At 54.6% G+C, this 12,986-nt stretch overlaps 2 protein-coding genes across 2 annotated transcripts; both read left to right on the forward strand.

Moving 5' to 3' along the window:
* Positions 1-3,101: 3,101 nt before the first annotated feature.
* On the forward strand, positions 3,102-7,482 carry LOC135666283 (transcription factor BEE 1-like). The gene is made up of 6 exons (XM_065177849.1): positions 3,102-3,259; positions 6,177-6,255; positions 6,374-6,439; positions 6,533-6,601; positions 6,684-6,767; positions 7,325-7,482. The coding sequence occupies exons 1-6, from the start codon at positions 3,102-3,104 to the stop codon at positions 7,409-7,411; spliced, it is 543 nt and encodes a 180-aa protein (XP_065033921.1). The 3' UTR covers positions 7,412-7,482.
* A 1,176-nt stretch (positions 7,483-8,658) lies between these two features.
* LOC135666284 (DNA damage-repair/toleration protein DRT100-like) lies at positions 8,659-9,126 on the forward strand. Its single transcript, XM_065177851.1, has one exon. It carries the CDS (start codon positions 8,659-8,661, stop codon positions 9,124-9,126), a length of 468 nt encoding a protein of 155 aa, XP_065033923.1.
* Positions 9,127-12,986: the final 3,860 nt, after the last annotated feature.

The following is a 12,986-nucleotide window of genomic DNA, read 5'->3' on the forward strand; positions in this document are numbered from 1 at the left end:
TCCGACCGGGTACGTATCGGCTCACAGCGATGGACGGTTCCTCCTTGCCGAGAACGTGGAACATCCAGAACCTTAAAAAGTTCTTTGTCTGAGGTCAATACCCGTGTTAACATCTCCCAAGTCGAAGCTGTGCAATTTCTGAAGCTCAAAAACATACGGGGAAAGGACCTTTATTTCTGAAGCATGAGAATACAAGACAACTCTCGAAGCGAAAAGGCACACTGGGAGAAGATTTTACGAAGCACGGGATTACAACTGCGACCTGACCCGAAGACTACAAAAGTTACAAGAAGCTAAAACGGCTCGGCTGAGCCGACTTCAAGACTGCCCTAAGCCATCGGGGCCCCCGACGCTATCGTCGAAAGGAACCTCCTCCGGCATGTCTACGTCCAAGTCCTCGGGGTGCGAGGTAAAAGGATCCGCCTCGACCCCCCAACCTGGGATGGCACGTCCGGAATCGGCCCAGGGCTATCCGGTACCCGTACTCGTAGGTAACCTGCCCTGACCGAACCAGCCCGAGTTGGAAGCCGGGGGATTGCTTGTAGGCTTCGATTATTTCCCTCTCCTTCTCCAACCGCCGCTCCCGCTCGGCCGCCAGGGCTTCCGAGGCCCCCTTCGCGTCGGCCAAAGCCCCCTCCAGCCACTGGGTAAGGGCGGCCGCCTCGCCTCGGGCCAGGCAAGCCTCGGACTGCGCCCCCTCCAGGAGCCTTCGGAGGTTGTCTTTCACCTCCTCAGCCGCCTTCGCCTTGGACCTTAGGCGAAGGACCTCAGCCTCGGTCGCCCCTGCCTCAGCCCGGAGACACGTCACCTCCGCTTCAAGCTCCGAGGAGCGCTGCTCGGCTGCCGCGACCGCCTCAAAGGGTTGGCCTTCGGAAAGCTCGCCCATCAGGCGTGCTTGGTAGAAGTCGTCCGGCGGCCCCGCGGGCAGACGGCACAAGTCCCGGATCGAGGGCTCCCGCGGCGCCTTCCCCGCCTCGTTGCTCGGGCCTGCCTCGCCCCGACCTCGCCCTCGCCTATCGTGCGAGCTCGACTCCGCCGCCCCCACGCTCACCTGAGCCCGCGGGGGAGTCGGTTTCTTCGAAGCACCGACCTTGGCCTTCTTCCGAGGGTGGGCATCCTCGAGCTTCACTGGCGCCTCTCTTGTGCCGACGCCTAGGCCGACCTGACGCCGTGGAGATGCTGCGGACGGGGCGCGTCCTCCGCGCACTGCAGTAAGGTTCACCATCTCTGCGAAAACACATCGGCCTCGGTGAGCACCCCGAAAGAGGAAAATAAAACATGAGGGCCTACCGCCACCTTCTCAAGGCATACCTCGAGGTACCGGGCTCAAGCCCGCCTCGACCAACCACGCCTCGGTCATCTTTCGGATGACTCTGGAAGATGGGAGGATCTCCTTCAATCTTCGAAGGGCTCGGAGCCCCCCCTCATCCAAGGCTGGGGCAGTGTTATCAACTGCGTGCGCCGCCCACCGGAGCCCGAAGCTCCAACTCTTCGGATGGCAGACGTAGAAGAAGCGCTCCTTCCACCCCTTGTTGCTGGAAGGAGCCCCGCTGACCCGAAAACCAGGTCGGGCGGACAGGTAATAGCCCCCCGACCCCCTGGACAGGCGAAAACAGGAAAGGAAAAGAGACCGGCTCGGGGTGATTCGGGCGTAGTAGCATTCCCCGAGGAACGCCACCAGGTAGCGCTAAGAATTCGGCGCCATTTGAGAAGGGGAAATGCGCCACCACGCGACACAGGAGGTTATGACCGGGTGGAACGGTAGGCGTAGTCCGGCTTCGAAGGCATCTACGGTTAGGGCAAAGCCCCTAGGAATGGGATCATACGCCCGCTGCCCCGGCTCAGGGGCAAGGAGCGTGAACTCCGTCGGGATACCATAACGGTCCCGAAGGAGGCCCAGCGACTACTCGCTCACGGTGGAGTCGAGGTCGTGCGGCCACATCAGCGATTCAAGGGCTTTGGTGGCCCGTTCCTCGGACGACGAGCGGGGGCTCGCCAACGCCACCTCCTCACCGGCGGCATCGGAAAGAGGAGGCGAAGAAGGAGACGACGACGGAGGGGAAGCCATCCTTACCGAGCTTTTGGGAAGGCAAGGCGGCTGAAGAGTGCTAGGCTGAGTCACCCAAAGAGGGGGTTGAAGCGAATGCAGGTACCAAGAAGTGAAAGAGACCGACGGAGCGCTATTTATAGCCTGTTTCCCGCCGAAGCGGCGACCCTTCCCCTCCTGAGATGTGCTGCGAAGACGCAAAAGCTGCATCGCCATAACTTCGGCTGGCACGGCTCTTAATCACAGCGCGGTGCGAAGTACGGAGCCCCTAATCATATCAACCTCGAAAACCGACGACGCCCAAAAGGCGTGGCCCTTTGATCTTCCCCAGGAAAAAGGCAACCCGACTGCCCGCGCCCGCACAACGGTCAAAACGACCAAACACTGATCAAAAGCCAAGTATCGCCTCGGTCGTGTTACGCCCGGGGCCATCACCTCGGTTACAGCCTACCTGCACCAAGCGCCTCGGCCAAATCTCTGCCGAGACTCACCGCGGCGCGGCCCCAAACGCCTGCCGTGTTCCTCAGCTATGTGGTGCCCGAGGCCGCGTCCTCGCGTCCTGCCCACTTGGTCGTGTTACTTGGCCCCTCGGCCCTCGGCTTTACGCCATCCCGAGTCACACCTGCGCGGTCACCCCGCCTGCGTTGTGCTCCTCGGCCCTCGGCTTTACGACATCCCGAGTCACACCTGCGCGGTCACCCCGCCTGCGTTGTGCTCCTCGATCCTCGGCTCTCGATCCTCATCGGCTCTATTGGCCCCGAGTCCAACCCTGCTCGGCCTCCCGATAGAGTTGCGTGTCTCGGCCTAGCGCTGCTCAAGAAGCGTTAACGCGACCGATCCGTCTACGGCGCGCCTCTCAGACCCACACGAATAGCACGCCTGAAGCAGGAAGCCATGCATCGGACTCCCCACATGCAAAACCGACGCATAGCTCCTTTCGGATGGGGCATATGATAGGGGTAAAAAACTGACCTGACATAGCACCCCGGATTTGACGTAATACACCCTCCACGTCGAACACCCTGTGCGGCACACTGCCCCAGAACGAACGTTAATGACGACACGACATGCGCCCACACCCACCGTACCCAGACCCCCTCGGCTGACCGACGCTCCCCTCACCCTGCCGAAGCTCGGCTCTCCACGCAACGCCCGCGACGACGACAGACGCCATCAGAGGTACGACCCTCCTCCTGCAGGATGGCCCATCAGGTAACATCAAACCCCCTGTATAAATACCCCCCGACTCCCAACCGAAAGGGGGGGGATCGATCTCTCAATACTATACTTCTCCCCACTGACTTGATCGTCGGAGGGGTCGGGCCGAGCTACTGACCCGACCTGTGTGCAGGCACCCGATCGCTGTTAAGCCTGCTCGACAAGGCGGAGTTTCCCAGCGAGATCCCCCGCATCCGCCGCCCCGGGACTTCAAAGGGAGTCACGTCTGATCCGAGTCATTTGGAGCCCTGAACCAGCCGCGTCGACCCCGAAGTCACGGCTAAAAAGTTACTTACCCTAACAACATCCATCCTTGTTTTAAATAAAATAGAACTTCCAAAAGATCATTTATGGTCCATCACCTTCCTTGTTAACATTTGCAGGAATATGACCAGCAGTTGAAGTTCTTCTGTCCGCCAATATCTGCAATAAATTTCACATGGATGCTAACGAACTTTCTCCACCCGTTCCCGCAGCAGATTTTTATTGATTTACCAAAGTAATCAATTTTCTTTTCTTCTCTGAAGCCTTTTAAGTTTCTCATTTGCTTTCATTTTGTCAGGTACATGGAAATCATAGTATTTAGGGTTAGAATTGGACCTATTTGAATCAGATTATTTAATCCTCATCATTCCTAAGGAATCTGGTGTCCAGTAAACCTAGTGCCTTCTCTGGAATCACGTTTGGAGATTCTATGCAATTGAGTGTGTTTTGATTTTATTGTAAATGTCATTATTTGAGGAGTATGCATAAAAGAGAATAAACATGTAAATAGGAAAGCAAGCTCACATAGGATGAGAGAAATCAGAAGCTTCCATACGTGATGAAACAAAAGAACAAAGCATATTATGTTTATTAGCACAATAACAGATGTTTCAACTCAAACACATGGAATTAATTTTCAGTCCTTAATAGTCAAAGATGGTTTGAGCACTTTTGCTTATATTGGTTATCAGTGATATTTGTTTTGCTTAGGGCAATTGCATCTTCTACAGCTGGCTCTTTTACTTGCGCATTATATTATCCAGATTTGTGAAGGTTATGTATGTGAGCCAAGTACATTTTAGCTGGTGATCCTTATCATCTGATACTTCCTGGTCACGTTTGTCTTGTTTTTCTCCAAACAAATCGTGCAAAGACTTGCTTTCTACTGTCATAGCACCAGCCGGAGCACTTTAGTGCATTGCGTTGGTCTTATCCACTCAGAAACCACAAATTTCCTTAACTTGTTTTGTATGTGTAAGTGGAGGTCGGGCCAACGGGGATATGGGTTCCTTAATTGGAGGATGCTAATAACCTAAATCTTACTTGATATCTTACAAGTGAATCCCTAGAAACGCAGTTCCATGATGACAGGCATTATAGAACTGGCGCAATCGAGAAATAATAGATCAGTGTTACTAAAGAGAGGATCACTGTCAAATGACCAACCATATTTATAGTTCATATCACTCGAATTGAATTGCTTTCGTGCATCTCAAAGCACGCATTACCTTGATTTCTGCATCTAGCCTCTGACCTGTGGGCGCTAGCCGTCTGCCATTCCTCTCCTTTGCCTTGTAACAGAAGAAATCGTTCGCTTCCTGTTACGGTGAGTAACTTTTTAAGTCGTGGCCTCGGGGCCGACGCGGTTCGGTTCTAGGGCTCGAAATGTCGGAGATCTCGGGCGCAGCTCCCTCGGGGTCTCCCGGTCGGGATCGGTCGTTCGGGGCGGTAGATCGGGTCGGCAGCTCCGCAGCAGCGCCAGGAAGAGGCCACCTCGTCTTCGTTCCTGCACACAGGTCGGGTCGGAAGCTCGGCCCGACCCCTCCGACGATCAAGTTAGAGGGAGATGTGGAGGGGGTTTTGGAGGACGAAATGCCTCCATACAAGTGTGGTGTGTGAGTGTGTCCTCCTCCGCTTGTCTGGAACTCCCTAGTATTTATAGATGGGCCTGGGTAAATACCTCATGTTGCGTCTGACACGCCCATTGGGGCTGTGTGGGAGGCCGGGCTGCTGCAGGGTATGGCGCGTCTCGGTTGGCGTGTTCCTTACCCTTGACCGAGCCCAGAAGGCGCAGAGCCGGGCTCGTTGGCCGAGGGGTGGTGGCGTTGTTGTGACGGACGGGGTCCAGTCCGGGCGTTAATGCGCCTGGGTCGGTGTCCCAGGGTTTCGTTGACCGGGGAGTGAGGCCTTGGTACAGGGTGGCTGGCGTCATTCACATCATGTCGCCATTATTGCCCTCATCATATTCCCCCCCGGAAAGAAGCTATGCGTCGGCAGTCGTAGCGAGAGTCTGAGGCATGGCTTTCGTAGCGAGAGTCCGAGGCATGGCTTTCGTTTTTAGAGTTGGTCGGGTGCGGAGTCACAGACCCTGGGGGTGCGGAAGGGGAATGGCCTCCCGTGCGGCGCAAGGCCAAGGGACCGGGAAGGGGCCAAGTATGTGTCAGGAGGCGGAAAGCCGAAGGGCCGAGGAGCGGCCGAGCATGTCTTGGGTGGCGTAAAGCCAAAGGGCCGAGGAGCGGCCGAGCATGTCTTGGGTGGCGTAAAGCCGAAGGGCCGATGAGCGGCCGAGCATGTCTTGGGTGGCGTAAAGCCGAAGGGCCGATGAGCGGCGGAGCATGTCTTGGGTGGCGTAAAGCCGAAGGGCCGATGAGCGGCGGAGCATGTCTTGGGTGGCGTAAAGCCGAAGGGCCGATGGGCGGCCGAGCATGTCTTGGGTGGCGTAAAGCCGAAGTGCCGAGGAGCGGCCGAGCATGTCTTGGGTGGCGTAAAACCGAAGGGCCGAGGAGCGGCCAAGCATGTCTTGGGTGGCGTAAAGCCGAAGGGCCGAGGTGCGGCCGTGGCGGCTCTTAAAAGCTGCCGTGTTGATTGTTGCCTCGTGGACGGGGGTTACTTTCTTTGCACGTTTCCGGGCGTTGAGGTCGAGGAGGTCCTTGGGCTGTTTCTACAAGGTTCATGTGAGGGCAAGAAGAGGCCAAGCCACTGACAGCCACAGCCTAGCCGAGAGGGTAAGCGCGGAAACTCCCATCACCGACAAAGAAACTAATGTCGATCGACTAATAGCATTCATCAGTTTGATGATTTTTTTACCTGTTTGTTTATTACATGATTCGTTAATGGCTTCAGGTGAGAAGAGAGAGGATTAATGAAAGAATGCGCTGTTTACAAGGCCTGGTTCCCGGCTGCTACAAGGTAAATATAGCCCACAAGGAAGCTTGTCGGCTTTTGTTACGCGCAATTCAATTACTTAGTGAATATTCTAAAGAGAGGCCATGGTGATTACAGGCCATGGGCATGGCCGGAATGCTCGACGAGATAATTAACTATGTACAATCACTGCAGAACCAAGTTGAGGTAAGACTTGTTCATGATCCGAGGGGTTTTCTTGTCACTCTGTTTTGCTTTCTTCAGCACCTGCCGTTTTGTCTTGATACAGTTCCTTTCGCTGAAACTTTCGGCTGCAAGCTCCTTCTACGACTGCTGCTTCGACATGGGCATGGAGACTCTCTCCACACCACAGGTGATCCTTGCCGTGTGAATATATAGTCCATGTGCGGTTCCATTGGGGAGAGGCAGAAGAGCGAGGACCACTCCCTTGTTCTTATGCTCTCTCACGCCCACACACATCACAACAACAATTTTATGAAAGGTTATGCCAAAGTGATACCAATACGGTTGATGTGATGATACCAATGATATTAACCACACCTCTGCAGTTGCTGTGATACCAATGACTGAGCATGCTAAGAAATGAATTGATTGATCGTGCCACTTCTAACGACTATAGTGAACTTAACATCCTCCGATGGGCCAGAGTTTGGAGTTAATATAATTTAGCTAGGTAATGTTAAATACTCGGAGTCAACCTAATTATGTGCTTTAAGAAGAGTTCATACTTCTCTGATGGATGCCAGCCACTGGCTTCTTATTGTGTTGTACTCTGCCTCACATTAATGCACTGTAAAACATAGTCGTAATGAAGTTGATTTGTGTACCTGAGATTGTTCATATATACACCCCTACTTGTGGAGTTAATGCCTGAAGGGACACTAGTCCTTGTTTCTCTTATATCTGCAGGCAGGTGATGGGCAGGAGACAGATGAGGCAGCTGTGAGACCGGTGGGAGAGGAGTATGGGGGTTGTACCACCGGCTTTCCTCTGTAGTTTGTCCTTTCGCATCTCTCTCTCTCTTTTTGCTTCGACTGCCATTTCTGATTACATCTACTCGTGCATGGCACACATGTATTTTCCCATGCACATATATATATATATATATAAATAAGCTTTACTTCTTTTTGTGTTTGCCGTGTTTGCATCTGTCCACTTTGACTCAGTACTTGATGATGTTGCTATCTATCTCAAATGAATGGCAAGAAATAAGTCCACATTTTTTAGCATGATTTATTTAAATTAGATCTGATGTGGCAGGCGTAACTCTATCTGTAAAGAGCTCTGTTGTACGTGCCGTGTCAGATGGTGACACTAGTACTTTCTTCGACTAGTTGTTTTCCTTCTTCGTAATCTTTGTTGGATCGTTTGAGATCGCAATCTTACGAGCAGATGCCGAACGAGGGTAGAGAGAAATTTTGACTTGTGGAAAGACTATATACACTATAGAGACGTGTAAGAAATTGTCCATTTTAGGATGGATATTATTATTGTCCATCAACCTCCAAAAGACACCAATTAAGGATACAGTTAACGGGACAAAATATGCTTGTCAACATAGATTTCTTATTAACGTAAACGGATGGAGACATTAAGAATCTGAGAGTACATTTTATTATGTGGACATGACGATATCTAAATGCCTGTGTGCAACGATATCTAATCAGTATCAAAGCCTTGTAGAAACAGCCAGATGATACAATGAGTTGAGGTTCCCCCAACCTGCAGTTTGCTGTGGTGAGTGGTTGACAGCCTCGTGCGCCATCACAAGTACACACCCTGGAAAGGCAGGCGAAGGCAAGTGAAGCCCATCGACTCCGACAGCTCATTATGTGAGAAGGAAGGAGATATAAAATACTCCATTGGGACAGAGAGACGCCCCTATTCTTTCTTCTCTGGTCCCATTAAAGTCAGCAGCGCCACTTCCATCATGGGGCGTCTGAACCCAGGCAAGCTTCATGGGGCCTCACCCCAGTTTCCTTGGAGACCGTTCATGACTGCAACAGCAGACTCCATTTCCACGCCTAATTTGCTGCTGCATCTCCACATTTCTGCCGACCTGAGAGCCCATTAAAGAAAGTAGAAACTGCGAGGAAATGGTCTCTTAAGAGACCCTCTGCTGCCACTTTCATGGCAGTAACGAATGCTTTTTTACTCCAGTTTGATTCACCGCCTTTTCATTGCACAAGTTCTTCGACTGGGGAGAACATCTGTCGACCCTCGTCGATTCTTTCACGTAAGAGATGGATAACATGCAGCCGCTGTGCCTCGTCTTCCTCTTCCTCTGCTCCACCCTATTGCTGCAGTGGTCGCAGGGATGTCACCCCCACGACCGTTCGGCCCTTCTCGCCTTCAAGGCCAGCATCACCGCCGACCCCTCCGGCCTCCTCCGCTCCTGGGACTCGGCCACGGACTGTTGCTCCGCGTGGGACGGCGTGGCCTGCGACGCTGCCACTGGCCGCGTCGTCAACGTCTCCCGCCCTGGCCTCTCCTCGGGGCCCGACTTCATCTCCGACGCCTCCATTGCCGGGAGGCTCTCGCCTGCCCTCGGCGACCTCTTCTCCCTCCGGTTGCTCGATCTCAGCAACCTCAAGCAGCTCGCCGGCCCCATTCCACCCGCCCTCGGCCGCCTCTCGAACACCTCCTCCTCGACTCCAACCAACTCACCGGTTGCATCCCCTCCGCGTTCGCAAACCTCACCTGACCATTAATGCTCTATTTTACGTCTTATATAAAACATAGTTTAATCGGATTTCTTTATCCGAAACTACTTTCGATATTTGACACTTTTTCTTGAAACCACACGCGAAGAAGTGTTAAGGTTTCAAAAATCAATATTTTAATGTACGATTTTGAACTCTTTTAAATGAAACCAAAAGAAATCGTTGTTGACATGTACATCCGTATGTCGTCAATGGTTTAAAAACAATTGGTAGAAGTTTTTCGGATTTTGAACTTGTAAACAAGATTTTACATTCCTTTTCTAAAAATTGGAATTAAAATGTAACCGTGATAAAAGAAGCTAAAAATCTAAACAATTTATCATTTGAAGAACTAATTGATTCGTTAATGACATATGAAAATGGTGTACAATACACATGATGAACATGATGAACAAAACAACCTTTCAAAGAACATGAACGATTTGAGATATAGAACACAAGAAAACCACTTGAGCATAAGCTGAAGTGGTGATGAATTTGAACTTGTATAGAAATTTAAAAAGTTAATAAAACAAAAATTAAAGAATAAAAAAAATGGAATTCATCGGTTGGGTACCTGCAACGGAGGCATTAGACCTCCATGGCAACCACCTCACCGGCTCCATCCCCATGGAGATCGGATTGCTGCGAAGGCTCACTATTCTTGATCTTTCAGAGAACAAGATCTCCGGCAGCATCCCCAGGTCCATAGGCAAACTCGAAACCTTGATAGTTCTTGATAGGGGTAATAATGGCGACATGACGCGTCACGACGTCGGCCTCACCTGGGCGCCACTCTGTCCGAGGAGGAGGGCAATAATGCTAACTCGACATGCGCTGATGTCATCCGCTCTCAGACAACGACTTCATCGTTGCTTGACCTCGTGCGCTTGACCGAGGTAGAGGAGGACGACAACCGACCCTCGCCCATACCCTTCGACATTTCGGTTCTCCACGCAACGTCAATAGCAATGTCAGACGCTACCAGCCTGCCCCTTGCAAGCGGGCACATCAGGGAACAGTAAGCTTCCCTATAAATACCCTTACCTTCTGAATGGAAAAGGGGGACTGGAACTTCTACTTCTCCACCTAAAACCCTCTCCGCTTCCTCTAACTTGGTCGTCGGAGGGGTCGGGCCGAGCTTCCGACCCGACCTCCGTGCAGGTATGAAGACGCCCGACCTCCCGCTGGGCTCTCGGCGTGGAGCCGCCTCCATGAGGACCCGACAACACCAGCACGCGACCACCCAGACGGTTCGTCAAAGCCCACCTCGGAGAGATCCCCTTATCGACCGAGCCCGAACCAAGCCGCGTCGGCCCCCGAGGCCACGGCTTACAGTTGTTTACCACAACATTTTGGCGCTAGAAGGAGGGCTCGGAATGTCGGGTGATCACTCGAGCGGCTCAGACGAGCTTACGGCTGAGAGGTCGCGCCCGACCGAAGCCTCGCGGGAACGGCCCCCGCACGGAGACCATCGTGACGAACACCTCGCCATGACCTTAGGACGATATTGTCAAATAATCAACGACCCGGGCTTGTCGCCACCCGGCGGCGCCCCAACCGACTCGACGCCCGTGTCGCTCGAGGCCTTTCAGGCCCTCGTTCATCAAGTCCAAGCTCTAACGGACATGGTGCAATCCATCATCCCGTACATTGCTAAACCGCTGTGGCAAGAAGAGCCACCCGTTCAGGCTCACACGCCGCCCTTGGAGTCTCCCGGCTCGCCTCGGATCCCATCATTACCACTCGAGGATCGAGTGATGGCAAACCCGAGCGACTGCCCGGAACCCGAGGCACTCTCTTCGGAATCTCTGTGGGCCCAGTTGCGGCTCGTCAGCCAGCGACTCGACGAGCTGCAGAAAGAGGTCCATAGGTCCAGGGGAGAGCTAAGGGAGGACGTACACCAAGGGTCTCCATTCACGCCCGAGATACGGGATCTGACAGTCCCCTCGGACTTCCAGCTCCCCTCTCTGGACGCTTACGATGGCTCCGCCGACTCGGCGGACCATGTAGCTACTTTTCGCGCCCAGATGGCGCTATACGGGACATCTGATGCTCTGATGTGTAGAGTGTTTCCCACAACTCGGAGAGGGCCGGCCCACGCGTGGTACGGCGGCTTGAAGACCGGAACGATCGCGTCTTTCGACCAGCTCGTCAATGACTTCGAGCTCCACTTCATGGCATATGCACGGCCGAAGCCTTCCGCGGCACTGCTCCTTGGACTCAGACAAAGGGAGGACAAGCCCCTCTTACATTTCGTGGATCGCTTTGTCACGCAAATCTGGGGTTTGTCGGACTCTCACCCCTCTCTGTTAGTGCAGGCGTACGTGATAGACATGCGACCTTCCAGATTTCTCTAGTCCCTCGTAGAGCGACCTCCCACCACGGTGCTAGAAATGCTCCAGCGGGCTAACTGGTACATCGCAGCGGAGACCTGGGCGGCCGGGAGGAGAAGGGACGACTCCCGATCGCGGGCTCTACGAGAGAGGCCAAGCGCACATAGTGGCTACTCGATGTAGTCCTCGTGAAAGAAATCAAAGCCCTGCCTCGGTCTTTTCCGAGCGAAGGTTCAGTATCTGCCTTACCTCAACTGGACTCGCTGTTAGCCCCGGCCTAAACTCCTCCGAGCCTACACGGCTCGGCCGGAGACAACCTCGGCCTTCGCTGCGTCCCTCGGCAGCAAACTGCCGAGTCCTATCTCAGCGTGGCCTTCCCGCCTGAGATGCATCCCTCGGCCCGGGTCATACCTTTGACCCGAGCCGTGTCCCTCGGACGTAGACTGCTGAGTTCCACCTGCGCAATTTGCCCGCCTGCGTCATGCTACTCGATCGCTCGATGCCCGAGACCTCACCAGCGTGGCCTGTCCGCCTGCATGGTGCTACTCGGTCGCTCGATGCCCAAGGCCACACCTGCGCGCCCTACCCGCTTGTGTCGTTCTACTCGGTCGCATGATGCCCGAGACCACACCTGCGCGGTTTGCCCGCCTGCGTCGTGCTCCTCGGCCGCGTAATGCCCGAGACCACTAGCGCGGCCAGCCCGCCTGTGTCGTGCTCCTCGGCTTCCTGCTCCCGAGACACACCTGCGCGGCCAGCCCGCTTGCGTGGTGCTACTCGGTCGCTCGATGCCCAAGGCCACACCTGCGCGGCCTGCTCGCCTGCGTCGTGCTACTCGATCGCACGATGCCCGAGACCACACCTGCGCGGTTTGCCCGCTTGCGCCGTGCCCCTCGGCCGCGTAATGCCCGAGACCACTAGCGCGGCAAGCCAGCCTGCTTGCGTCGTGCTCCTCGGTCGCGTATTGCCCGAGACCACTAGCGCGGCAAGCCAGCCCGCTTGCGTCGTGCTCCTCGGCCGCGTATTGCCCGAGACCACCAGCACGGCTAGCCAGCCCGCCTTTGTCGTGCTCCTCGGCTTCCTGCTCCCAAGACACACGTGCGCGGCCAGCCCGACTGCGTCGTGCTCCTCGGCTTCCTGCTCCCGAGACACACGTGCGTGGCCAGCCCGCCTGCGTCGTGCTCCTCGACTTCCTTCTCCCGAGACATACCTGCGTGGTTTACCCGCCTGCGTCGTGCTCCTCGAGCCGTATCCTTCGGCTTGAGCCATATTCCTCGATCGCAGACCGCCGAGTCCTACCTCAGCGCGGCCTTCCCGCCTGAACTGGATCCCACAGCCTGAGCCACATCCTTCGGGTTGAGCCATATCCCTCGGCCGCAGACTGCTGAGTCCTATCTCAACGCGGCCTTCCCGCCTGAGATGCATCCCTCGGCCCGGGTAATAGCTTCGACCCGAGCCGTGTCCCTCGGACGTAGACTGCCGAGTTCCACCTCAGCGCAGCCTGCCCGCCTTCACCATATCCCTTGGCCTTCACCG

The sequence above is a fragment of the Musa acuminata genome, unplaced genomic scaffold (assembly GCF_036884655.1).
Source record: "Musa acuminata AAA Group cultivar baxijiao unplaced genomic scaffold, Cavendish_Baxijiao_AAA HiC_scaffold_1077, whole genome shotgun sequence".
NCBI classification, from domain to species: Eukaryota; Viridiplantae; Streptophyta; class Magnoliopsida; order Zingiberales; family Musaceae; genus Musa; species Musa acuminata.

Coding starts and splice junctions, on each gene's coding strand:
- LOC135666283 (XM_065177849.1), top strand. CDS start 3,102: ATGACGACACGACATGCGCCCACACCCACCGTACCCAGACCCCCTCGG. Junction 6,256..6,373: donor GCCACAGCCTAGCCGAGAGG/GTAAGCGCGGAA, acceptor TAATGGCTTCAG/GTGAGAAGAGAGAGGATTAA. Junction 6,768..7,324: donor AGACTCTCTCCACACCACAG/GTGATCCTTGCC, acceptor TTATATCTGCAG/GCAGGTGATGGGCAGGAGAC.
- LOC135666284 (XM_065177851.1), top strand. CDS start 8,659: ATGGATAACATGCAGCCGCTGTGCCTCGTCTTCCTCTTCCTCTGCTCC.